The sequence below is a fragment of the Trichechus manatus genome, unplaced genomic scaffold, assembly GCF_000243295.1.
Source record: "Trichechus manatus latirostris isolate Lorelei unplaced genomic scaffold, TriManLat1.0 scaffold00019, whole genome shotgun sequence".
Lineage (NCBI taxonomy): Eukaryota > Metazoa > Chordata > Mammalia > Sirenia > Trichechidae > Trichechus > Trichechus manatus.
Window position 1 is genome coordinate 14,721,233 of NW_004443955.1, and position 27,046 is coordinate 14,748,278.

Sequence of the window (27,046 nt, forward strand, 5' to 3'; positions counted from 1 at the left end):
CTTTCACACAAGTCACTGACCTGATACGGGGTGAGTACTTGATTCGGAGAGCGCTCCTGTGGCACGTATCTGCTTGAGACCTTGGTCCATCTATTCCTCTTTAGGTGAACTTAACTCAAGAGGGCAAACCAGGGTCCTGGGCTTACCTCAGCCTGCAGTCAGGCTCCAAGCGTTAATGGGAGCTGCTGTGTGCCACGTACTCGTGGGCCCGGGAGATAGAGCAGAAAACGGTGCACAGGGCCACTACTCCCAGGACATGAGCCCCAGTGGGGAATTGTAGACAGTAGTCACTAGGCTAAATACATCCTTTCAGGTACTGACACTTTTCGGACACGAGAAGGGCTATGAAAAAGATAGAAGAATGAGAGTGAGGGGACTGGTGGGGGCCTGTTGAAGCAAGGGTATCTGGGCAGAGCATCTCTGAGGAGGTGACATTTGAACTGAGACCTGGATGACAAGAAGGAGATGGTCGTGTGAAGGGGGAGCACCGCAGGCAGACGGTGTGAGAGGGAAGGAGTGGGCATGTCCAGAGTGTGCTGAGCAGGGAGAAGGTGCAAGGAGATGACGTAGGAGACGTAGGCAGGGATGAGCTCCTGTAGAGTCTTGTAGCCTGGGCAAGGAGATTGGGTTTTACTTGGAGTGTCTTAGGAAGGCACTGAGACTGCCCTCCCCGCCCTCCCCCCACCGCCCTCCCTCCTCCCCTCCCCACCCCTGGGGAATGATAAGATCTGATTTGTGCTTTTACAAAGATCACTTTGAATCCTTGGTCAGGGATGGACCCAGGGGCTGGATCCTGGGGAGGCTGTTGTTGTAGTTCAGGCCAGAGATGACAGTGGCTCAGATTGCAGATGAGAGTTAGAGCAGTGGAGACAGACAGACGTGGTGAAATCCACTCATTCAGCACGTGTATGATGGGTCTGTCATGCACCTAGGACTGTTCTAGGCACTGGGGAGAGAGGTAGATAGATAGGTAGATAGGTGCCTGCCGTGGAATTGACTCTGACTCATGGTGACCCCATGTACATCAGAATGAAATGTTGCCCGGTCCTGCGTCATCCTCAGGCTGTTGTGCCAGTCCATCTCTCCGAGGGTCTCCCTCGCCAGCCCTTTACTTCACCAAACATGATATGCTTTTCCAGCGATTGATCCCTCCTGATGACACGTCCAAAGCAAGAGGGTAGGACATTGTTCTGTTGTGATCCATAAGGCTTTCATTGACTAATATTTGGAAGTAGATCACCAGGCCTTTCTTCCTAGTCTGGAAGCTCCACTGAACCTGTCATCCATGGGTGACCCTGCTGGTATTTGAAATACCATGGGCGTAGCTTCCAGCATCACAGCAACATACAAGCCACCACAGTACAAGCTGACAGGCAAGTGGTAGGGGGTATATGTAGTAGTGAACTAAATGAAAATAATTCTCTGTCCTCATGGCACTGAGATTGTGATGGGAGAGATAAGAGCAGGAAGAAAGGCAGATCTAGGTCTTGAGGAGGGTGTATGTGTACTGGGAGAGAAGTAAATGGGGTAAAGAAGTGGGGCATGAGTATGTGAAGATCAACAAAGATTCCTAAAGACTTGGGGGCTGGAGCCAAGAGGACTTGTTGCTGGATTGGATGTGTGTGGTGTGAAAGAGAAAAATCAAGAATGACTCTTAAATTGTTGGCATGAGTAATTCAGAGAATGGGAGTACCATTTACCAAGATATGGAAGCTTGGGAGGAAGAAGTTTTGGGGAAGAGAATGCATTATTAGAAACTTAAGTAGAATAGGCAGATGGACATACAACATCACAGTACAGAGGATCTGGGCCAATGATGTGTACTTGAGAACCATCCAGTGTGCAGGTGGCACAGGAAGCCATGAGTCTGGGTGAGGTCATGGAGGGTGAGGAGAAGGCTGAGGACAGCCACCAACATTAGAGGTCGGGTAGAAGAGGAGGCGTGGTCAGTGGGTGTGTGGAAGCCTAGAGAAGGAGGAGTTGTCAAATAACTGAAAGGGTCAAGTAAGATGAGGACAGGGAGGTGTCACTGGGGACTCTGCTAAGAGTTATTCGGTGTCATAGTGGGGCCAGAAGCTCACTCAGTGGGTGGAGATACCAGGAGGTGAGGATACTGAGAGCCGAGGACTGTTGACAAACCTTGCATGGAGTTTCGCTATGAAAAGACTGGTGTCTGTCGTACATGACCTTATATGAATGCGTTGTCTTCTCCAAATCTATGTCCACACCTTCAAAATGGCAATTATATTACCTAGCTTATCGTTGAGAGCATCTCATGAGGTTAAACAAAATGACACATCAAATGCTTCTGGCACAGCCTCTGTCTGGCACGTGGGTGTCCTCTGAGTGCTGATTTCTCCCATGCTCTATCTCAGAGGCTTCATTTCTCATCAGCAGATGAGGCATTGGACCAAAGGAAGTTTCATATTCTAGGTTCTCAGGCTTTGCCTACTCTTCAGCCCTGGAGCCATCTGCTCTCACTCCCACCCCTGCTGCCTCACTCCCATCCATTCCTGTAACCCCCAGCCAGACTCTCTTCTTTCTCTTGTCTACTCCACTTTGATTCTGCCCTGCACTTGGCCCGCAGATTAATCCCCCTGAAGGACCAGCTTGGGCATCTGTCCCACTCGAGAGCCTTCAGTGAGTCTCATTCCTATGAAATAGAGTCCTCATTCCTGAGCTGGGCACATGTGATCCTCTATGATTTGACCTCTAGCAGACTCCTTTCCTGTGCTCTTCTCTGTGTTCCTGAACCATCAGATTTGCTGTTCCTTGAGTTTATTTTCTTCCGCCTTGTCTCTGGCCTCTGGAACATTCTACCCAGTTTTAAATTCCACCTATCCTTTAAGAGCCAGTTCGTGTGCAGAGCTTCCCTTGGCACTAACAGAAAGGACCTTTACCCTGCACAAAGCTCTTGTCTGTCTTGCTTAATTTAGTTACACATCTAGAGTGGACTTGCTAGTCCACTAGTGGGTGCACATCACTGACCACCTCCTGCCTCACCTGACACCCGTTTATGATGGGTCTTATCTCTTGGCCCTCATCGCTCGTTTCCTTAGAGCGTGGGGCCCTGCTTCTTGGCATCTCATAGTGTCATACATGTTGGGTGCTTAACCAGTTAGTTAATGAATTACATCAATCAGAAAACCTCACTGTGTCTGAGAAGCTTTAATAGTGAGTCTGGAGATTATTAAATTCTAAGAAATGATAGTAACAAACGGTTTTATGTGTCTGGAAATTTAAAAATAAACAAAATACACCAGTATTATGGCCATTTTATGAAAAACCTTTAAAATCTCAAATGTGTTGGCCCAGTAATTCCATTTTTAGGGAATTATACTCAGAAAATAGTCTTTCATATCTGCTGAGAATGATCACTGAAGCATATTATAGTGTGAAAAACGGGGTAACCTAAATGTCCAACAGTAGGGGATTAGTTTAAAGAAAAGAACTTGGGGTACATGTTCATGCCCTAAAATTATCCCCTTCTTAAGATGATAATATAGAAAGACATTTATTGACTCAGTAAAACGTTCATACTAAGTGGAGGAAATATGTTTGAAAACATACTATTTCATTTCATGTACTTTAAAATATTTGCAGAGAAAGGATGTTGGGTATAGGTAGTGTTAACAGTGATTATCTTTGGATGTTGAGATTATTAATGATTTTTACTATCTTTTTGGTATCTATTGCCTAACATTTCTACAGGAAACATGCCTTTCTCGTTTAATAAAAGTTTATTAAGATTAGAGTTGTATACCTCTTTGATTCATATAAATCACATTTTTAAAAAATCTGTCAAATTAGCCTTTGTATCTTACTGTTAAATTAGCCTTTAATGCAGAGTTGGGGAGAACCCAAGGCTACCTGGTGTATGTCAAATGGTAGCAGAAAACATGGGACGTGTTTCTTTACGTACCCACTTTTCTGGACCCAGTGACTGGTCTCCAGTGTAGACGCGATTGCTTGGTGTCCTTCAGGATGGTTGCAGCAGTAGGTCATTGCTACTTGGCTGCAGAATTTTGACCAGGCATTGGGGACTGGTGCTCTGCAGAAGCAGTGTGAGGTGCAGCCTGGCAGTTGTGGTGTCAGGCAGGCCTGGGCGCCTGCACTGACTCTTCCATGTGCTCCTGTGCAACCCTGGGCGCCATGTTAGTAGACTGGGGACATCATCTCCCATGGTCGATGGGAATGTTACCCAATGTCTGGCCCAGCACAGGCCCTTCACAAGTGACAGCTAACTAATTAGCTGCCCAGTCAGTCAATCTGCAGCCCATACCTAGAGTTAGTCCTCAGTGAAGAATGACATCTAGTTTCTTTAATGATAATATTTGTTGTTGTTGTTACTAGTTGCCGTTGTTATTAGTTGTTACTAGTTGCTGACTCATGGTGACCCCATGTACAACAAAATGAAACATTGCCAGAGCTGCACCACAATCGTTGGTATGCTCAAGTCCATTGCTGCAGCCACTGTGTATTTTGAGTGCCTTCCAACCTAGGGGGCTCATCTTCTAGCACTATATTGGACAGTATTCTGTTGTGCTCCATAGGATTTTCATTGGCAAATTTTAGAAGGTACATCACCAGACCTTTCTTCCTAATCTGATTTAGTCTGGAAGCTCTGCTGACACCTGTCCACCATGGGTGACCCTGCTGGTAGTTGAAATACTGGTGGCATAGCTTCCAGCATCACAGCAACACACAAGCTACCAGAGCGTGACAGACAGATGGGTGGTGGAGTAATAATAATACAGGCTTCTTGAAAATTGGCCATGTTATGGGTTTGAAAATCATTTCAACTATGGTTTCCTTTTAACTGAGACATGTCCCACCTTGCCCTCTTGTCTCCCTCAGTCTGCGGGCCGGGCATTGACATCCGCAATGATTACCAGCAGCTTAGGCGCCTGGAGAACTGCACGGTGATCGAGGGTTACCTGCACATCCTGCTCATCTCCAAGGCAGAGGACTACCGCAGCTACCGCTTCCCCAAGCTCACAGTCATCACCGAGTACTTGCTGCTGTTCCGCGTGGCCGGCCTCGAGAGCCTTGGCGACCTCTTCCCAAACCTCACGGTCATCCGCGGCTGGAAGCTCTTCTACAACTACGCCCTAGTCATCTTCGAGATGACCAACCTCAAGGATATTGGGCTTTATAACCTGAGGAACATTACTCGGGGAGCCATCAGGATTGAAAAAAATGCCGACCTCTGCTACCTCTCCACCGTGGACTGGTCCCTGATCCTGGATGCTGTGTCCAATAACTACATCGTGGGCAACAAACCCCCGAAAGAGTGTGGGGACCTGTGTCCAGGGACGATGGAGGAGAAACCGTTGTGTGAGAAGACCACCATTAACAATGAGTACAACTACCGCTGCTGGACCACCAACCGCTGCCAGAAAAGTAAGAATGGCGCTGACTGCTGCTTTCCTTCTGCTCCTCTTCTTTCCTCCTCTCCCTTGCCCTCCTCCTCTTCTGCATGCCTGTGCTCTGTGGGCGGGGTGTGGTTGTATTGCATTGAGGGCCTGGCACCCCTGCCGTGGGGAGGCTGTTCCCAGCGGGTGCCTTGGCTTTCTTTGTACCTGGGAACTCATCGAATACCAGACAGTGGCATAACTGAAGACCACACGGCTGCTGTCAGACCATGAAACTCGTATAATAACAGTAGTTCACTGCACGGCTGTGCTAGAAACTTGTGGACCTTCAGCTTTGAGTTCCTGATAAGAAAGGTAGCCTTTTGTTCTTGGAAGTCCTTCAGCCTTGGCAGCTGGGGCCTGGTTAGGAAGCAACTCTTTCATCCTTTGCATGACAGGATATTGTTTTGGTATGGCCGGATTTCCTCAGCATGAGTGTACTCGAAATGTGTTTAAATAAAGGAAAAGTAGAGAGCTAATTCATGTCCTGTGAAAGTGGCGGCCTCTGCCCCGCCCTTGGCTTTTAATGACCATGTGGGGACGCTCAGGCATTCTGGTTTACGCTGGAACACCTGTCAGGTGGGAGAGCCTGCACTGGCCTCCAGGTGTCCCAGCACCTTGTTCAGGCTGAGCTTGCATGTAGCTGTGTAGCCGGGTGCATTTGTAAACTCCCAGGCTCTGTTTCCTTACGATTATACCTCTTTAATAAGGGGTTGTGAAAATTGTATGAAATCATTTATGTGAAAGAAGGTTGAAGAGTGCTCACCACCCTTGGGGAAGGTGGTGGTATAGTGAAGCTTCTCCTTAATTACGTGGGAATGTGCTTATTTTTCCCTTCACTATAACCAAACTTGCCTTAATGGGATCAGTATCTGAGAGCCAAGTTCTCTGGTATTAAAATGTGACTCAGGGCCTTTGCCTTATTACTTTCAACCATGTTTAGGTGTCTTGGCCATGAAGGTTCCCTCCCGACTGGAAGTTAGTATGGTAGCTATAAATAGGTATTATTTAACGTTGGCCCAGTTACAGACCTGAGGAACCCGTGTGCTCTAGCTAGTCATAAGGAGCCAAGACATCCCAAATTGGTAGGCTTGCCTGCCCTGTGAAGTGTGTAAGGTAAACAAATGGAAAGGCAGGCCTCACAGCAGCCTTTATTTTAATTCCCCCTCGGCCAGTGCTGAAGCAGGAAAGGGTACTTGCCTTATTCCCCCTGCCTTTCTTCCCTCTGTATCTACCATGTGCTCAGTATGTACCTGAACATTTGATTAGTAAGGGAAGGTGATCTCCCCGGCTGCAACCAGCACTTTGTTGAGCCGAGGATGCAATCAGGCCGTTTCTTAAAATCACTGTTGGCTAGAGGTGGAGGAAGGTACTGTACCAGAGTTGTTTTGATGATTGTAAAGGTTACCCACTGGTTTAGAAAACAACAAAATGTATCTTTAATGTAGTCTTGAAAATAATTTTTTTTTTTTTTTTTTACTTTAAAAGAAAAAACATCAACCATCAAGGGAGGCAGGATGGTGCAGTGGAAAGGTGTTGGATGCGTTGGATGTGGTGATCAGAGGACTGGGTGACCGTGGCTGAGTTAGCCCCTCTGCTCTGTGGTTGGACATCTTTACAGTGTTCTGAGGGCAGCCCCATATTATCCCTTAGTGTGAGCCAACATGTGCATGGAAGGGTTTGAAAACTTATCAAAAGTGGGTGCTGTTTAGAAAACCCTGGTGGTGCAGCACTTAAGAGATTGGCAGTTCGAATCCACCAGCTGCTCCTTGGAAACCCTGTGGGGCAGTTCTACTCTGTCCTGTAGGGTTGCTATGAGTTGGAATTGACTCGACGGCAGTGGGTTTGGTTTTGGTTTATAAGTGTAATAGACACCCTGGTTTTCAAAGGCTAAGTATGGATAAAAAAATGCAAAAATAGCTCATTAGTATTTTTATATTGATTGCATGTTGCAATGATAGTATTTTGGATGTATTAGATTAATTTTCACTTAAAAAAACGTTTTTAAAGTGGCTGCTAGAAAATTTTAAATTACAAAAGTAACTTGCATGCTATTTCTGTTGAAGAGCACTGCATTAGATTTTTTGTTCTGAGGCCATTAGTTCATTTTCCTGTCTGACCACTGCAGTGCTGTGATACCCCTGCACGTTAGGTGCCAGGTGCCAGGCATGGAATCCAGTCAGAACGTCTACCTTGAGTTCAACATAAGCATCGAGGTAGCCGTTGAAAAGGTTACGTACAGAAGAATCCTGTGCAGGTATTCTTCAGACTGGCTATAGAAGTAGAGAGAACATCTAGAGAGATACTCAAATCAAGGATACACGTGCAATCTTTGACATATTGGAGAAACACTCAATTACGTAGTACCGATACACAGTTCTTTCCTGACACTGTCATTTTAAATCCCCTCTTTTATTTAATGTGACTCTGCAGTGGCAGGTAGCTTAATAGACAGCCGCATTAAGGAAATTGCCACTTCATGGGTTCTCTGCACACTTCTGTATTTCTTAGTTCTTTCTTACAATTTGAGGAGAGATTTTATTTGGACTTAAGTTATTCATAAAACGGGATTGACCCTTAAAAAGTCGCACACAGCTTTTCCGTTCCGTACGAGTGTAGCTGTTTGGTGCCCTTCTGATGTTGACAGGGTTGATTCCACCTCACCTCCTGACCTCCGCTCTTCTGCTTTTCCTGCCCTTTTCCTCCAACCAGTCTTTAATAGCGGATGGTTGCCAGAGCTCTAGGCTTGTTTCTCTTCTCAGTTTTCTTGTTCCCCCAGAACCTCTTATCCACACGTCTCTCCTGCATCAGCTTCCACGTATTCTTTCCAGCCAGACCTCCTTTGGAGCTCTAGGCCCATGTGTCTGTGCATATCCACACTACCTTGGGCATTTCAGTATCTGTGGTGGTCTTCCCTGTCTCCTCACTTCTAACCTCTGGGTGGGTAGCACTCGTTTCCTTAGTTCCTGTGTCAGGAACTTGGGTGGCATTTGAACTCTTCCTTCTCCAGTTGGACACTGAGTCCTTCGCATCCTAAATGTTTCTGCAGTCTGCCCTCCTCGGCTCTGCCCTCCTCGGCTCTGCCTTCTGCCCACTCAGTGACACTGCCTCCTCCCCAGCCGCCCTGCTGAGCCCTGCCCTGCTTCTCCAGCTTGGCCTCAGCAGTCCTCCCAACACCGACCAATATGCCAACCAGTACCCAGTTGCTGTCGAGTTGCTTCCCATTCATGGTGACCCCATGTGTGTCAGAGTACAGCAGTGCTCCATAGGGTTTTCGGTGGCTGATTTGTAGAAGTAGATTGCCAGGCCTTTCTTCCAAGGTGCCTCTGGGACTCGAACCTCCAACCTTTTGGTTAGTAGCTGAGCACAGTAACCATTTACACCTCCCAAGGACTTCTGACCAATATGCTCTCCTACCCGAAGTCCTGCAGTAGGGGCCCTGTAGGTGAGCACCTTGGTACATCATGAAGCTCCTTGGTCTTCTTCCACCCTACCCCATGAGACCTTTGCTCCTGGACTCCGCACCGTGCACCCAGCCTCCTCCTGCATCATCCCAGCCTGCAGTGGTGCTCTTCTGCACTGACCAATACAGTGGTGCTCTTCTGTACTGACCAATTGGCCGCCACTCTCCACTCTCGCCTCGCCCTTCCAGGCTGGGCTCCAGCCTTGCTCTCTACCCTCTCCACCCCAAGGACTTTGTGCCTCCCTGCAGCACCTGGTGGGCATACTTTTTGCATTGCATTGTAAATTCCAGGTGTGTCCTCCACCTCCTGAAGAGCATTGCTGTCACCTCGGGGGTGAGCACAGCACGTACTTTGTGAGGGATTTATTGTTAGGAAGAGATATCCCCCCTGGTGCAGAGAGCACCGTGTAACAGTTCTTGGCGAGCCAGAAGAGTCTGGGATTATGAAATACGGACGTTTCCTGTATCATTTTCATGGTCATCGCTTCTGACAAGCATTGTCACCGAAGCCATTTCCAGCCATTAATTGGCAGAGGTCACCCATGAATGATAGCTGTTTCCTCATCCTGCTATTGTCAAAATGACTGAAGGCCAAAGATTATGGAGAAGTATGAACATTATCCTAAAAGTTGAAGCATGGCCTGTGCAGCTGTTCATTAGCTGGTGTGGAACTGTGTGTTGGAGGCCCACCATGCTGGGGAGAAGACAGAGACGAGTCCATCCTCTTGGGCACCTGTGGGTTTCGCTGGTGCCTGGTGTGTGTTTGCCGTAGGGTTCTCCAGGACTCAATTTCAGGTATAGACAAAAGCCCCCTCTCCCCACCTCCCCAAAAAACAAACAAACAAACAAACAAAAAAAAAAACAAACTCCCAACCACACTGCTAAATTTAGTCTCCAAGTACTTTTTAACCTATCAGGATGAACAGCTTGTGGTCTTCGCAGGTCGCTGTGATTGTGTGCGAGAGGGCCGGGTCTTTGCCAGGAACTCCATGACTGCGACCAGCCTGGCCATGTTGGAGGCCGACTTCGCTGGTGGTGCAGTCTTCTTTCCATGAAAAGGGCCCTGACCAAGAACAGCGGTCCCAGAGTGTGTTGCATTTCATACTGCCCTCCAGATGAGAAACCAGGAAAATAGCAGATGGGAACCTCTGGCTGAGAAGGCAGTAAATGGCTCCCTTTATTGACAAAAGGAAAACATTTTAGTGCTATCTCATTAATGGAACTGAGGACTTCGAATGAAGGCAGGTGGTGTAAAAAAGAAAATCCTACTTTTTTTTTTTTTTAACCTGCAGGTTCTTGTTTTCTTGTTTATCACAAGCTCCTCGCAAGGGCAGTATGGGTGTGTGGAGTGGGATTGTTCCCCTGCCTCAGTTTGCCATAGGTGGGTGACTTGTTAACCAAAAAATCCCGTTGCTGTCAAGTAGATTCCAACTTGTAGCAACCTCATGTGTTACAGAGTAACACTGCCCCATACCGTTTTCTTGGCTATAGTCTTTATGGAAACAGATCTCCAGGACTTTCTTCCACGGTGCTGCTAGGTGGGTTCCAGCGGCCAACCTTTAGGTTAGTAGTTGAGTGCAAATGTTATGTACTACCCAGGAAGCTCTGGGGGACTTTTCAACATTTGTAAACCAGCTCCTGGTTTGCAGGGCACTTTCACTGCTCTGAACCCCCACTCATGTGATGTGCAGTGTTTCATCTTAATACCTTTTTTTTAAAAAAAACTGAAGCTGCCTGTGAGGACCCGGGACGTTTCTTTCCTTTCTGTTAAATACTGTACGGTCTGCAGCCCAGGCTCCTGCTGCACGCCTGGCCCTCCAGACTGCCAAGATGTGGTTCTGATATGGGCCTGACCACAGGAGGAGCCCTTTTGAAGGTGGGGCCCAGAGAGACGCCTGTGGGTCTCAGAGCTCAGGGAAGGAGCTCGTCTCCCTCCCCTGGAAGGCCCCTGCTCTGGTCACCTGCTCCCAGTGTGGGGGTGATCTTTATTTAGACGGGCTCACATGCCCCTGGCCTCCTTTCTCTGCCTTTTATAGTCAGGCATGGAGATGACATTCTGTCCTCCCGATTGCCGACCCTTGTCACCAAGGGTGAAGCAGTTTGCACACGTGTTCCTTTGGGACATCTCTTAGCCAGCCCTGTCGCCCTGTTGCTTAGCTGCTGTGTCTCCTCCCTGAAGGACTTTGTTCTTGGCTCATTGTCGTTTAATTAAGATGTCACTCTTCTGATCTCCCTTCAGAAGCTGTTTTAAGAATTTTAAATAGGGATCTTAGAGACTGCGTAGATTTCAGAATGACCCTCCTAGGATGGTTTTTGTAATTCTAGATATTTGGAAAATATTTGGAGTCCCTTTAGATCTTACCCATTGAGCCTATTTGTAAGATCATTCTGGTTTCCTCCTATTCTTAAACATCTCTTTCTTTTGTTGCATTCACGTTTCTGCAGGGCTTTGAACAGGTTTGGTCTCGTTCTAACGCCTGCTGAGAATTTGCATTTCTAGCAAGTTCCCAGGCAATCCTAATGATGCTGGTTAGGGACCAGTTCTGAGAACCACTAGTAGAGCAGTGGTTCTCAAAATGTTATTATGCATAAGGAGCCCTGGCAGTGCAGTGGTTAAGAGCTCGGCTGCTAACCAAAAGGTCTGCAGTTCAGATCTACCAGCTGCTCCTTGGAAACCCTATGGGGCAGTTCTGTTCTATCCTGTAGGGTCACTGTGACCCAGAATTGACTCAGTGGCAGTGGGTGTTTTTTTTTTTTTTGAAGAGTCACCTGGGGATCTTGTTAAAATGTAGACTTTGATTCAGTATATCTGGGGTGGAAGTGCAAATTCTCAGCAGGGGTTTGAACCGATTCAAAGCCCTGTGTTTCTGTTGTTCTTTTATCATGTGTGACCTTCTCCACAAGAGGAGGGGATGACCTAGTGTGTGTGGACCTCTGGCTAATCTTGCCTTGGATTGTGTTGCTCAACTTGAATTTATAGGGTGGATCAAAAGTTAAGTTTGGCTAGTGGTGGAGCTGGAAGCACGCCTCCTTCTAGCACACTGTGAGAATCAGGGACCCAAGCTGTAAGAGACAGCATCTCCGATCACCATCCTAGGACACAGTGCTCCCCTGACTTTGAGGAAGTGAGTAACAGGCAAGGTGTTCCAAGGAGGTGGGTGGGCAGGCGAAGGACACACACAATATTTAACAGAGCAGTAAAAGCTGAAGTATGCTGACAACTGTCAGAAGCTCCTGGAGCCTTAGAAGCCACCTTCCTTGAGGAAGTTTGCCTACAAACTAGCTCCCTTGGTGCCGTGATCACCATCCTAATCTAAGGGCATGAAGGGAGGTGTGTGGGGATGACAGGCCTGATCTGGGGGCCGGGACAGCTGGGTCCAGCTCTGCCTTTCTCAAGGACATTGTCAAGCCACTTTCTGCTCTGTGCCTCAGTTTCCTTTCTCTGAACTAGAAGGCTTGTGTGGGATGACTTCTGATACTTCTGAAGCTCAGAAAATCAGCGATTTTACCAAAATCATTGTTGCAGCTGCCGCATAGCTCTGATGGACCTGTGTTTGGATGGTTTGGTGTTTCTTGCTTGTCTGTTTGTGTACGTGTGGATTGGGCTCTCTCTCTTCCGTTTGATTTATTATACTCAAACAAGGTATGCATCCTTTAAAATTTTCATAACTGAAGAAATGGCATAGAGACACCTTGCATAATTTGTGTGTGAGAAATTTTGAAGTATTTTATGTGGAAGAAGGAGTGCCAGATGGAAATCCTAAATCGAGACCATTCCAGGTTCTAGTCCGTATTTGCCGCTGACTGACACATAACTTTGAACTGGACATGAAAACAAGAGTGGAGGTTTCTCCCGGTTCCAAATGGCTCAGCTTCACTGTCTTTGGGAAAGTAGCTCATGGTGAAACACCAGTGACCAGTTCTTTCCGGTTCGAACTCCTGCTGAGAATTTGCATTTCCACCCCAGATATACTGAATCAGAATCATAGGTATAATAAATAAGATTCTTATGTATAATAAATTTTGAGAACCACTGCTCTATTAGTGGTCCTCAGAATTGGTCCCTAACCAGCAGCAGTAGCATTGCCTGGGAACTTGTTAGAAATGCAGAATCTCAGCAGGGGTTAGAAGCAGACCAAACCTGTTGGAAGTGCTGCTTTGGAGTTGCGGGTTCCTTGTGAGCATGACATGCTCTTTGTTCGGCAGTTTGGCCTCACCAGGTCTCGTTTTCCATCTTGGAAACAGGGATGGTGCGCCCTGTTGGATGGGACAGGGCGTTAGGGATAGTACCGTAAAGCACTGAGCTGGTTGCCCAGCACATGGTAGCTTCCTGGTAATGGCAGCAGCTGCTTCTGTTTTTTAAATTAAACAAAACTACCTAAGATCTACGTTCGTAAACCGTCGAAAATTCTCAGTGTTAGGCTGGATTCACTGTGTGTGTTTACTTCTATATCTTAAATGGTCTTTCTCTATTGCTTTTTCTAAATTGCAAAAATTCAATTATCATGAATAGCAGGATATAGTATAGGAGTGGTTCTCGCTAATTTAATCCAAATTGTTCAAATGATTGTGTCTATCCAGATAAGCCATATCTTTAAAGAACATTCAGTAAAGTGCATAAATCTGTATCCGGGTGCTGGAGGGGCCTCTAGTTACATGCAAACTCTATTTATTTGGTTATCAAACTAGGAATTTATTCAGCTTGCAAGCTTAATATTTGAAAGAATTTAAGAGCTATAAAATTCTTGTTTGATGCTGACATTAAACATTATCTTTTTAATTTTTTTTTTTTTTTTGGTGGAGAGCATTGAATTGTTTACAGGGTGGGTAGAATTTTGGGTGAAGATAACAAGCATGTGCATTTTTATTTGTGACAACTACAGGTCCCACTTCCTAAAGGCAGCAAACCAGCTACCCCAGGCTGAAGCATGTACTCTGCTTATTCTGTTCTTTGGAAAGTATTAGCACTGTGTGTCTGTGTGTGTGTGTGTCTGTGCCTCTGTTTATGTGTGTTTATGTATTTATGTGTGTCTCTGGGTGTGTATTTTGTGTGTGTGTGTCTGTGTCTTTTGTATATTATTTGTGTCTGCCTCTGTGTGTATGTACTATTTGTGTGTGTGTGTGTGTGTGGTGTCTCTGGGTATGTATTTTGTGTGTGTGTGTCTGTGCCTCTGTTAATGTGTGTGTATGTATTGCGTGTGTCTGTGTGTATGTTGTGTTTCTGGGTGTGTATTTTGTATGTGTGTCTGTGTCTATGCTTCTGTTTGTGTGTATGTATTATTGTATGTGTCTCTGTGTATGTTGTGTCTCTGGGTGTGTATTTTGTGTGTGTGTGTCTGTGTCTTTTGTATATTATTTGTGTCTGCCTCTGTGTGTATGTATTATTTGTGTGTGTCTCTGTGTATGTTGTGTCTCTGGGTGTGTATTGTGTGTGTGTGTGTGCATTCCACTTCACCCCCCACCCAGTCTCCTCTCCTGTTTTGTTTTGTTTCATTTCCCCTCCACCCCCATTGCAGGGAACACACATTGACTCTCTGTCTTCCCCTCCATCTTCCTTCCGTTCCAGGGGATCAGGTGGGTGGGAGAATGTTGTGTAGGAATGCCAGGCCCTCTCCCGGAAGCTGGGCTTCTGTTTAATCTCATTATTGAACAGAAGTTGCTTTTTGTTTCTTTGCCTTGGTCACAAACAGCAACCCAGTCCGCTCTGTTTTCTTCATGCCATTTTTCACGGAATCCACGTGGGCTGGGAGCAGAGGCGGCGTGTTTGGGGTTTCTGAGTGACTTGGGACTTGTAGCCTAGTTTAGAAAAACTGTGCAGACAGACCTAAGGCGTAGCTGCCTCCAGTTTGGTTTTGAAAATCATAATACCTGGGATAAATTTGTGAGGTTGTAGCGGCTGGAGCCCATGCAGGCAGGTCTGTGGCTGTGGTCCAAGGCTCTCGGGGGTGCTGTGTTGTCTGTGTCCAAGGCTGGGAGGAGGGGCCCAGCTGTGACACCCATACATCTGCCCTTGGCAGCACATCTATGGACCCGAGACGGCCATTCTGGATTTCCGGATAGATGCAAACCGCTAGGATGGTTTTTACAAGCTGCCGAGACCAGGGAGTTGGGCTTAATAGTAAAAAAAGGAAGGAAAAAAAAATTAAAAGAAGATTGATAAGCAAATAGCCTACAGTACAAAAAAGGCAATTGGTATTATTAGAAACGTTTCCTGAGCAGTCCTCATGTTTGAACTGGGATTTTTTTTTTTCAAAAGGTATTAGTGATAATGTGAGAACCGATGGAAATAACTCCAGTCCCTAGCTCTAGAAGAGACTTGCTTTGTCCCTGGGGTGGTACCTAGTGTGGTGTTTTCCATTCTGATTTCTTGACCTTGAAATGGTCATTTATGCTTTGCTAAGTAGGTGATATTATTAGGTTCTAAACTACTCCTCAGATAGGATATATGCTAAAAAATCCCTTGCCGCTGAGTCGATTCTGACTCAGAGACCCGGTAGGACAGAGTAGAACTGCCCCATAGGGTTTCCCAGGCTGTAATCTTTATGGATGCAGACTGCCACATCTTCCTCCCATGGAGCAGCCGGTGGGTTCGAACTGCCGACCTTTTGGCTAGCCGCCGAGCACTTAACCACTGTGCCACCTGGGCACCTTCAGATAGGATGTAGGGGATATACTTTTGTTCTCTTCCTCGGTGAATTTGAAATGATTGGATTATTATGATTGGATTATTTTGTAATACATTGATACTTCTTTTAGAAGCTTTTGAATACAAGCTGTGTCAAAGAAGCTTTAGGACAGGTTTTAAGCAAAGTTGCAGAAAGTATCATGTGCTTTCTTCTGCTTGAAAGGAAAGATACAGAAGCTGAGATGCAGAATTGTGTGTTTGGGACTCCCTCTTTGCAATTTCACACGCAGGACGCACATGGGGTCTAGGCGGCAGGGTTCTGTCTTCTGTGATCACTGGATCTCCTGGCGCTCCTCCTGCCACCCCCACCTCCTCACTCTCCATCATTTATGACCACTGCAGCGATCAGGACTCGGAAGGACTTGATGTCATGGTTGCTTATGAATGGAATCCTGAGACTGTCATTTTCTCAGGGGAATGCTTCTTTAGCTCCACAAATACTTCTCCTTTTTAAAAAATTCCTTGGAGAAGTCACTGTATGCCAGAGGTGGGTAATGAGGAGGAGGGGGACCTTCTGGGTGTGCTTTTAAGCAAAGCAGTCCCTATTGATAGGCTGTCGATCAGGCAGCAGAAGCTGATTTACCAGAGTGCTGTTTTAACAGAGATTTGTTTTGCAGGACGAATCTGAAGTTAGGTTTACTGGGGGCCCTACTGTCATGGTAGCTGTAATTGGCTTGCTGTGCCCTCTGCCCGTTACAATGCAGAGCAAGCCTTCAGGCTTCAGCCACACATTCCCTGAACTTCATGTTGAATGCTGGGGCGTGGGGGTTACTTCAGACCCTCCACTTGATTTGGTCCCGCTGGAAAAGTTGTGCCGTTTATTTGGGTAACTGCAACTCTGGTCCTGAAAATACTGTCTATCTTGTGGGGCACTGTGAAAAAAAAACCAGTTGGCATCAAGTCAGCTCTTACTCCAACTCATGGCGACCCCATGTGTGTCAGAGTAGAACTGTGCTCTGTAGGGTTTTCAATGGCTGATTTTTTTTTTTTCTGGAACTAGATCACTAGGCCTTTCTTCTGAGGCACCCGAGTGGACTTGAACTGCCAGCCTTTCAGTTAGCAGCTGAGCATGTTAACCATTCGCACCTGAGTGTTTTATCCATTTGCACTAGTAGTTGTCCTCATCATGGGAAGCCTCAGAGTGTAGACAAGGAACAGCTGAAGATGTGTGAGAAGGGATTATGTGGTTGTTACGGAGAAATAGTATTTGGGATGGTGTTCAGATACCACTTCAGCTAATAAATAAAAGGTGAGTGGTTTGTGAATGGTTTCACGTGAGCTAGTTCAAATTCTTTTTTTGGCAAACAAGCATAGTGTACATTGTGCATTTTTAGAAGTGTAAAGGCTTGATTCTATATGCCAGCTTCCCAGCCTCCTGCAACTTCACTTTCATAGCCCTCCCGATATATCTTCCAAAATAAATGCAAGCCTCTCGACAGTGCCACCCCATCACTGAAGAATCTGATTCAGACTCCTCCTGGTTTGGCATACAAGGCCTTCCTGATCTTGTTCCTGCCCTTCTCAGAGGTCTCATCTTCCTCCTACAACCTCCTGGTCCTCCTAGAAGGCTTCTCTCTCTCTCAGCTTTGCCAACTTGATTTATTCTTTAGGGTTCAGATTAAATGCCAGCATCTCCATGAATCTTTCCCTGACCCTTCCCACAAAATTGTCCTCCCTTCTTCTATGCTATGAATTTCTCACTCCAAAAGTCTCACCCCCAAATGGGAGTGTTTGTTTGCCTGTTCGTGTCTTTGAGGGCAGGAACCATATCTTAATTACCTTGCTAGCCTTAGTATACTTAACAGATTATCTGGTCCTTACTAGGCAACCATGGAGTCCCAGGGTGGTATAAATGGTTAACGCACTTAGCTGCTGAATGACTGGAGGTTCTTGTCCACCCAGAAGCAGTTTGGAAGAAAGGCCTGGCAGTCTCTGCCCAAAAAATCAGCCCTTGAAAACCCTACGGAGCACAGTTCTACTCTGACACACAAGGGGTCACCGTGAATCAAGATCGACTCTATGGCAACTGATTTTAGTAGGCAGCAGGGAATGAGTGAATGAATGACACAGACTAGAAGCCTTTGACTTCTCCTTTTCTGAGTGTGTGTACCTCTTCCTATATCACCATCTCTTGCTTTTTCTCCTGTTCTGAGTGGTTACAATGGTGGAAATTTAGGCATCTTAAAGTTTGTTTCTGGTACTTAAAATACTTTTTCAGAGTAAATTGCCAACTTTCAATTTCATGAAAACAGAATGACCTAGATTATGAACGTTTTGAAAAAAGAAATGAGACTTTGCTGTAATAAGGGTACCCTTGCTGTAATAAGGGTACGTGGTGGTTATAGACTTGAAAGAGAGTAGTACGAGAAACACGTGTACTAGATACACTATATTTCTGATCCATCTGGAATTCACTCTGTGTTTAGTATGGCCTCTTAGCCATTTATTTAGACTAAATTATCAAATCTCCAGAATAAATAAAAATCATAGAATTAAAATGGTTTTCCTTGAGTGCTAGTAGGGTGGTGAAGCCAGATCTTAGGTTTTCACAGTTGGCTTACGAAGTTCCGAATACATTTGTTTTACATCCAGTTTTTGGCATGGGGATGTTTCCTTAAAAATCCTTAACTTCACAGTTAATTTTCCTCCCAAAAGGTCCCTCTCAGAGGTAATTATAGATAGACCTTGAAGCCAGGAATTGACTTGGATAAGGTGGAAAATATGGATTAATTTATAGCTGCTTGAGCATCTGTTCTCCCAGAGCGTTGATGACTGTGATATCAGCCTGGCCTAGGAGGTGGTTCTGGGGGATGTGCCTCAGGGCTCTGTTCTGACCCAGTCTCTATCATGCAGCACTTAAATAAAGAACTAACGAGGCACTTGTCCAGGCTGCTGTCCAGGCTGCGGAGGCTACGCTGCTGGGAGGGATAACACCGGAGTCCCTGGTAGAAGCTACAGCCTAGCTGAACCAGGTGGAGAGGCGAGTGGCTTGGATAGTCATGTGGCAGGAAGGTTAAGGGGCAGCCCAGACTCAGGATCAGGCTTGTCTCTGCCTCATGCATGTTGTTAAAATGCATGGTGTTAGATAGCATCTGTTAAGTACAGCCTTCTCCTAACCTAGGTTTTGTGGAGGGCAGAATGCTGATTCTTCATTCTGCTGCTGTTAATATCCAAGAACCATTGTTGTCATTGACGAACACTGTATTAAGCTTGTGCTCTCTGCCCGCATACGAGGACACACAAGACTCTCAGGTCCATTTAGAGATAGATCTTGAGTGTCATTCAGTGTGATCGGGGCAAAGACCTTTAAAGAATAGCATTTAGTTTATTCTGTTTGCGTGAAAATTGTGTATACATAAGCATCATTGTTCATTGCAGAGAGCTCTCGTCTGACCTCCTCCACGACAACTTAGCTGAATGGCCCAAAGCCAGCCACTTACCCTCCCTGCTCCTCGATTTCCTCATCTTTTGAACTAAGTGAGCTCTGAATTCCCTTCCAGCTCGGAGATTTGGTGTTGGGGACCTCTGATGGATCCACTGGCTCTGGCTTTCTGTAGACTTTGCTAGAGACTGAAAACAGACATTTCACCTGGCAGTGGTGAGAAGCAGTCCACCTCTTTAGGATGGGCCTTACACGTAGGGAAGGCACCCCTGGGTGGCGCAAATAGTTAAGCGCTTGGCTATTAACCAGAAAGTTGGCAGTTTAAATCCACTAGATGCACCTTGGAAGAAAGGCCTAGTAATCTACTTCTGAAAGGTCACAGCCATGGAAAACCCTATGGAGTGCAGTTCTACTCTGACACACACGGGGTTGCCATGAGTCGGAATCCACTTGATGTGACCTGGTAGCTGCTACATTTAGGGACAGGATCCAGGAGTGGCTGTAGGAGGGTGGGCTGTGGACTCTCAGGAGGTGGCTGTCATTCACAGACTACATTTTGCTCGTGGAGGGGTAGCTGATGTATATTAGGAGGCACCCGGAGAGTCTCAGTGGTAGGGTAGAAATAAAAGTGATTGGAGGAAGGAGTTGAGAGTAGGGAATTCACGTCGGATTTATGTTAGGTCTCCTACCTTTGAAGTGTCTTTTTCTGATCTGGCTTTTGCTGTTACCAAAGTGAATTATTCATAAGTACTTATGAGAAACACCGGTGTAATTCAATTACATTGAATGAATTTAAATTCATTTAAGTCATTCTTTTCAGCTAAAGTAAGTTTTCCCTCATCCAGAATCTGAGCAGCCCAGAAGCCCAGCAAGTCTCCTCCTATCATGGGTACTATTGATGTCTCCTGTGACACTGCAGAGGTCCGCTGGACCCCAGAGTGCTTTTTGAGTGAGCAAGGGTAAATTAAAGCACTTTCTGAGTAGTGTGAGTGTTGGTGCGTTTTGTCCTGTGCTTTGGTAATAGGTAGTCTGGGTTTGGTGTGCGTGCATGCTGAGAGTCAGCTGGAACAGGTTTGAACCCTTGAGGCCGTACTCTTCTTGGTCTCAGCTTAAACATCATCCACTTGCTCTTTAAGGCTTGGGTCAAGACAGTTCTCTGAAGTCTCCCAGAGTCTCCCTTACTGAGGGCAAACCCCTCCAAGTTGCTCATATGCTTCTATTGCATCATCCCATATTGTTATTGGTCTGGGATAATCACTTCCCTCTGCCCTGTAGCCATAGTTTCTGAATATCTTGTTTACTCGATGTTGGTTGGTCTCCCTCCCCAAACAGGTGATATACCACTTGTGGATTAGGGCTTGTGCCCTGTTTATAGCTTTTTGTTCTCCAGCCTCATAGCCAGCAGAAGGCTAGAGGAGATCTTCTGTAAAAATTCGTCTTACAAATGGGCTTGACCTACATAGCATCTGTGTGGTTTGGCTCTATAATGATTGGGAGGGTGGGTATGAGGATGAAAGACACCTAGGATGCAGAGCTCAAGGAGGTGCCCCCTTCTCAGAGTGGGTGCAGGTGTGAGAGTGAGCCCACCTTAAATTTTGCACCCTAGGCACCAATCTTGCCTCACCCTAGTCTCGGCGCTGATAGGTAGGAAAAAAAAAAAAAACCTATTGCCATCGAGTCGATTCCGACTCATAGTGACTCTGTAGGACGGAGTAGAACTGCCCAATAGGGATTCCAGGGAGCGACTGATGGATTCAAACTGCCGACCTTTTGGTTAGCAGCTGTAGCTCTTAACCACTGTGCCACCAGGGCTCCGTGATAGGTGCATAAATTTTAAAAAGGGATTTGGGAAATATTTTTGGATGATCAGAGTGGTCCCTAGTTCTAGCTTGAATAAATAAATCAACTAAAAAACAATAGAGTTTAAGAGCAATTGAGTGAGTAAGAGAGAATGTGTGCACATATATGGTTTGGGGGAGTTCTTAGGTTTTGGTGAATTGTAAATTATTTTGGGTCTCATACGTCTCCCTATCATTCTTATTACTATCAATCCAGTGTCATTAATGAAGTGGAGGAGAATAGGTTACTGCATATTGTTCATGAGGTAAGGGAGAATGTCGAAGAGGTTTGAATTATACTAAGTAACATCTAAGTTAGGTCTTGATGTGTGTATGCAGGTGTTCACACTTGTTGCTTGGCCAGGGAAGAAGAAAAGGAAGCAAAGTTTGCATTGTTCTCATCATTCAGCCAATTGGGTGCCCGGTTTTGTGCAAGCCAGTTGTGCTAGGTAATATGAGATGACAAAAACTTATGCTTTTGCTGATGAGACAAGATAAAAACGCGTGAGCCTAACAGAATGAGTCAGTGTATGCTGTGTAGGGAGGCACTGCACAATTTTTGCCAAAAGAGAAGCAGGCAGCTCGTGCTAAGAGCTCAGAAGGGGGTGAGTTCTGTTTAGAGCTCAGCACTGAGACTCTTTGGCCAGCGTGAAATGGAGGCCTTTCATTAACAGTGTCCACACTTGCTCAGCACTGTTTGCCCGGTATTGTATACACGGCCCTCAACTCGTCAATGGGTTGTACTCCAGACCTTTGCCAGACATTTGGAATATGGAGTATATTAGTTCATAAAAACAGAGGTCTGAATGGTGGCTGAAGTGGTTGAGGTCCCAGGCCAGCCCCTTCCCCCACGTGTTTGGCTTTGGTATCATTTATATCTAACTACTGTCCACTCTAGGGTTGCTATGAGTTGGAATCCACTCAATGGCAACGGGTTTGGTTTTTTCTTTGGTTTTACTATCCACAGTGTTGTTTCTATGGGTAAAAAGTCTTGCTGAGCTGTATCACTGGGTGGTTTTTTCAGCTCTCTGATGGATGAGGCAGGGCTGATTGTGGGAAGCTGGTAGCTTCCATTTTTGTTGTTAGCTGCCTTGGAGTCAGCCCCCAACTTACAGCGACCTCATGCACACCAGGATGAAATGCTGCCCCATCCTGCCCCATCCCTGTGGTTGGTCAGGGATCGGACCATCGTGATCCATAGGGTTTTCACTGGCTCATTTTCGGAAGTATATCACCAGGTCTGTCTTCTTAGTCTGTCCTAGTCTGGAAGTTCCGCTGAAACCTGTTCAGCATTAATAGTAACACGTAAGCCTCCACTGACAGACGAGCGGTGGCTGTGCTTGAAGTGCACTGGCTGGGAATCAAACCCCAGTCTCGTGCGTGGAAAGCGAGAATTCTACCACCGAACCACCACTGCCTCCTGTTAAAAGATGGCCTCTCTGAGTGCGTAGCACTCCCCAGATGTTCAGGATTGGGGCAACAAAGAAGTTGCCTTTGAAGGGGTCTTTAGGCATGCAGGACTAGGAGCTTGGACTTAGGACTCCTTGCTTTTTTTGCTTACCTGGGTAGGAGGTTCAGAGTCAAATCAGGAACATCTCCACCAGGTGTGGTAGGAGGTAAAAAGTAGGTGTGGTTTTTGCTCTGGTTTTTGCCATTTACTCTCACGTCTCAATTTTTATGAAGTGTGGACTTGTGGTACCATCTAGGTTAAACTTCCTGCTCTACCACCAGAGCCACTGAGAAAGTTTTATAAAATCAGTAATGTGTCTGACAGTGTCTGAAACCAGAATATGCTGAATACAGTTTAGTTCCTTCTCCTGTCTGCTCTGAATCTGAAGTGTGGGGGTGCTGACTTACGCTTTTTATAACTTTTCTTATTGAGAACCGTTCACCGGAGTTGTCTGCAAGAACAAAGGGATTCCAGACATCTTCCTCCCTTTCTCAATGTCTCTTCTGTCCTCCAGTCAAAGAAAAACTCAGTGTATGATCTCTGGCCTAGAGAAATATTAAATCCATGCTAAGTATGCAGACATGAATGGGCAAAGGAAGGATTTGTGGCAAAGAGGATCTGCTGAAACAAATAGGTAATACAAATGGGCAGAAAGAAATACTGAATTGATTGCATCTTTCAGCTCCTGGTACTTCAAGCTAAGATAAAGTAGTGGAAAAAGGTTGTCATTTGAAGTAATGGAAAGATGAGGGAGTTTTGAAGCTATCTGGGATTTTTCTGCATGTTACTGGAGTGAATTGGATTAGAGAATGTCAAAGTGAAGATGTTTGAGTAGGGCAGTTTCATCTGGTGTGGATCAAGATCCTACTTTCCGACCAGCCTCTTAAAGCAGGAGAAGCTAAAATCCCAGGCCTGGGAGATATTGAATAACAGCTCATTAAACTCGTCAGAAGCTTTCATTTAGCATCATGGGAAGATTTGCAATATCTACATTATGAATCCATTTAGATTTTTTTAACGCGTGTTCTTACCGTTCTTTGTTTTGTTTATTAAATGGGGCAGTAGATTTAGTGCTGAGTGGATTTTATTCTCTCATCCTATGTATGTAGTATGCTCAGAAGCCCAAGATTTCCCAGAATTTTTTTTTTTTTAATGATAGTGAGAGCAAATTTAATTAGGAGGTTGGAAACACTTTGGAGCAGTTTAAGCCAATGTGCAGTTAAGTGCATCGGTGATTAATATTTTGAGAAAATGGAAAGAATTGAACAAGTTTACGTTTCGTCTAAGATTTTTTTCTTATTATCTAACCATTTAACCAGATGGCACTGAGTTGACCCAATGGCTGATTTTTCAGAAGTAGATCGCCAGGTCCTTCCTTTTGAGGTGCCTCTGGGTAGACTTGAACCACCAACCCTTTAATTAGCCGTAGATTGTGTTAATTGTTTTTATCACCCAGGGACTCTCTTATCGTTTAAGGTGATGATAAATGAGTAACCTTTTGAACTAAGACTAAAGCAAACTACAGCAGCTTCCTCCATAAAATTATTCCATTAGTATCTCTATCTTCTATGAACAAAGAACCTATGTGCCTGCAAAATTGATTTTTTAAGAAGACTCAACTTTTTTGATTTTCATGTTAAGGAAGTTTTAGGTGTGGGCCTCAGAGATCGTGTTTTCCTGGCAGGGGAGTTGGGTGGCTGTCTCTTTGGGTGCCTTGCTGGCACTGACCATGATGAAGCAGTGGCTGTAAGGGCAGGATAAAGAAACCAGTTCAGGAAAAGCCATGCCTCTGTGGATCTCAGAGGGAAAAGGAGCCTTCAAGACCGTTTGTCTGATCCCTGGCTTAGTTCAGGAGTCCCTTCTCCAGTAACCTCTGCAAGACCTCTGATTTGCATGCCCATTGTCATTGTAAATAATAGCTATCACTGTGAACCTTTTGCTGGGCCAAAGCTTCAAATTCTGATTAAGCTGGCCTTGGCTAACAGACCCTCTTGTGATTTTTCCTTGTTTCTAAAGGTATGCTTGGCTGATGGTTGGTCTTTCAGCTTGGCGGGAGGTCTGAGGTAGAGAAAATAGAACTCGATGGCTCCAGTATACTTCGCCCTTGTCAGGAGCCTTCTCTGACTTAGAAAGTGAGAAGAGGGTCTTTCCTGATTCAGTGAAGGGATTTTGTGTGTGGAGAGAGAAGGAAGACAGCAGGAGGCCCTTCACTCCTCCTTGTCACTGGGAGGCAGGACCCTTCACACCTGTCCAGGATGTATGGATTTGCTTATGCAAGTGTGTGCTGCCATGAAAACAAAGGAAAAGGCATTAGACCTGGATGTTCAGTTGGAACTTTGCATTCCAGGAGCACTTTCACATCCTCTGCTTAACCCCCAGGAAAAAGTCAGAGAAGAGTTAGCACTGAAAATGACTTTAGTCTGTCCTCTGAGATTCTGTGTGGGCATACTGTGGCTCAGAAGAGGACTGGATGATTTAGCTAAGGCCATGCCCTCAGCTCTGAGGACCAAGCCCAGACCAGAACCCGGGACATCTCCTGTTTGGCTGGTATCATCCAGCCCTTCACCCCCAGTCCCTTTTCTACTCGCAAGGGCTAATGAGGAAGATGAGCAAGGTACAGGAAATGGTGAAAGGTGCCTAGTGTTCGTCTGACTGTAGAAACAGAGCTAGGCATCTTATTAAGTCAAAATCTTTGACTTTTCTTCTAGTACTACTCCTTATGCAATTCACTGCTTTTTGGATAGGAAAAAAAAATCCACTTTTAATCTTGAGATATTTAACGATGTTTGACAAAAGGGCATTTTTGCTAATCTGTGGTAAAAGCCCTTTAAAAACCTTTTGAAGGACCCCCTCCTACATTTTGGGATTTTTCAGATTACAGCCCCAGTTCCCCTTACCCCAGTGCTTCTGCAAGTCCAACAATGAGCTAGACGTTCTGCACACCTGAGTGTGGACCAGGGGTAGAGCGAGATCAGGTGGGAGATGGGTTCTTTTGCTTGAGATTCCTGCATGGGTGAACTGACATTAGTTCCCTTCTGCATCCCGGTGCTATGATCATGGCTGGCATTTATTAAGCAGTTACTGTGTTTGTATCACCCAGGGCTCCCTTATCATCTAAGGTGGTAATAAATGAGTAAACTGTGTGCCAGGTAGGTGTCTCACAGATAATTTGCATTTAAACTCCATCACAGCCTATAGGGTAGATGCAATTAGTATTTTCTGTTTGTAGATGAGAAAACTGAAGTCCAGAGACCTTGCGTAAGTGATCACACAGCGGTGAGGTAGGCAGCCAGAATTCACACCTCTTTCCTCTGATTCCATAGCCCCTTGCTTTTCCTCATCACACCACACCATTTCCTGGGGACCCCCGATGAACACACACTGAACAATGAGTTAGTGGCTTGTCTCACCCTGGAGAAGGTGAGGTGGCGCGTCCTCAGTTCTTTAAGATGTCTTGCTCTAGCCGAGCAGACTTTTGTATCTTTGGGGCATTAGTGCCACATCCACCAAGTGTGTTGTAAACGTGTGTCTGTTACATGGATTTTTCTCATTCCCCTTCTTTCTCTCTCTTTTCCTTTACGTGATCATAGAAAATCTATGCCTCGCAAGATAAAGAAAATGAAAGAGTAATATAAGCATAGTCAAATTAAAGGTGCTTAATTATCAAACGACTTGTTTCTGAGTTTTAATACCTGGCTTTTTGGTCTGAGTCTTTAAGTAATTTTTCCCTTAGGCAAGATTCATTTTTACAGTGATGAATTATTTTCATGTGGGGAGCCAAACTTTGATGCTGATCAGTGATCAGGTACCTTTGTTTGGCTGATTTTTAACCAGGAGGCCCTTTCTTTTGAAAATTCGTCTTTCATCTTGTAAAAATATCTTTAAATGGGTGGAGCTCTGATGAATGGCAGGTTGTGGTAAAGGAAGAAAAGGATGTGGCTTACAGTAAACTTTTCATTCTTTTATAAAAAATCCGACAGTCATACCAGGAGTAAAATGTAAAGGGTCAGAAAATGATTTATTGAAATCAGGTCTTGGACTGTTGATTTTACCATGAGTTAGGTGACTGAAAAATTAATTTAGTCACGTAGACTTACATTTATTTTTTCTTGTTTTCTGGTATTTATTGGGCACACTGAACTTGTGGTTGCCTGCCCCAGGTTTAATTCTGCCCCCCTCAGGCAAAGCAGAAACATTTACTTTGGAGTCTTGAATCAAGAGATAAAAGTGCTCCTGTGACTCAGCATTAGAAAACCAGTTGCTGCTATCTAAGATACTCCACTGGCCTCACCCCTTCGGGAGCAAGGGAGAATGTAGAGAACAGGATACATGGAAAAGATTAGTCCAGAGGACTAATGGACCACAGCTACCACGGCCTCCACGAGACTGAGTCCAGTACAGCTAGATGGGGCCCAGCTACCACCACTGATTGCTCTGACTGGGATCACAATCAGGGTCCTGGACAGAGCTGGAAAAGGAAGTAGAACAAAATTCTAACTCACAAAAAAAAAGACCAGATTTGCTGGCCTGACAGACTGGAGAAACCCTGAGAGTATGGCCCCCGGACACCCTTTTAGCTCAATGGTGAAGTCACTTCCAAAGTTCACCGTTCTTCCGGGGATTGGACAGCCCCATAAAACCAAATGGGACTAATGAGGCACAGCAGTTAAGGGACAAGGACTAGACAGCAGGAGGGAACAGGAAAGCTGGTGATAGGGAATCCAGGGTTGAGAAGGGACAATGTTGACATGTTGTGGGGTTGTTAACCATTGTCATAGGGCAATATGTGTACTAACTGTTTAATGAGAAACTAT

At 45.5% G+C, this 27,046-nt stretch overlaps 1 protein-coding gene across 4 annotated transcripts in view; it reads left to right on the forward strand.

The window, feature by feature from the left end:
• LOC111819813 (insulin-like growth factor 1 receptor) overlaps window positions 1–27,046 on the forward strand; it is a 229,568-nt gene that overhangs the window by 67,034 nt on the left and 135,488 nt on the right. For all 4 annotated transcript variants that reach the window (XM_023727876.1, XM_023727877.1, XM_023727879.1 and 1 more), the window contains exon 2: window positions 4,858–5,403. In XM_023727876.1, coding sequence (XP_023583644.1) covers window positions 4,858–5,403 — 546 coding nt within the window. The remainder of the gene's footprint in view (window positions 1–4,857; window positions 5,404–27,046) is intronic.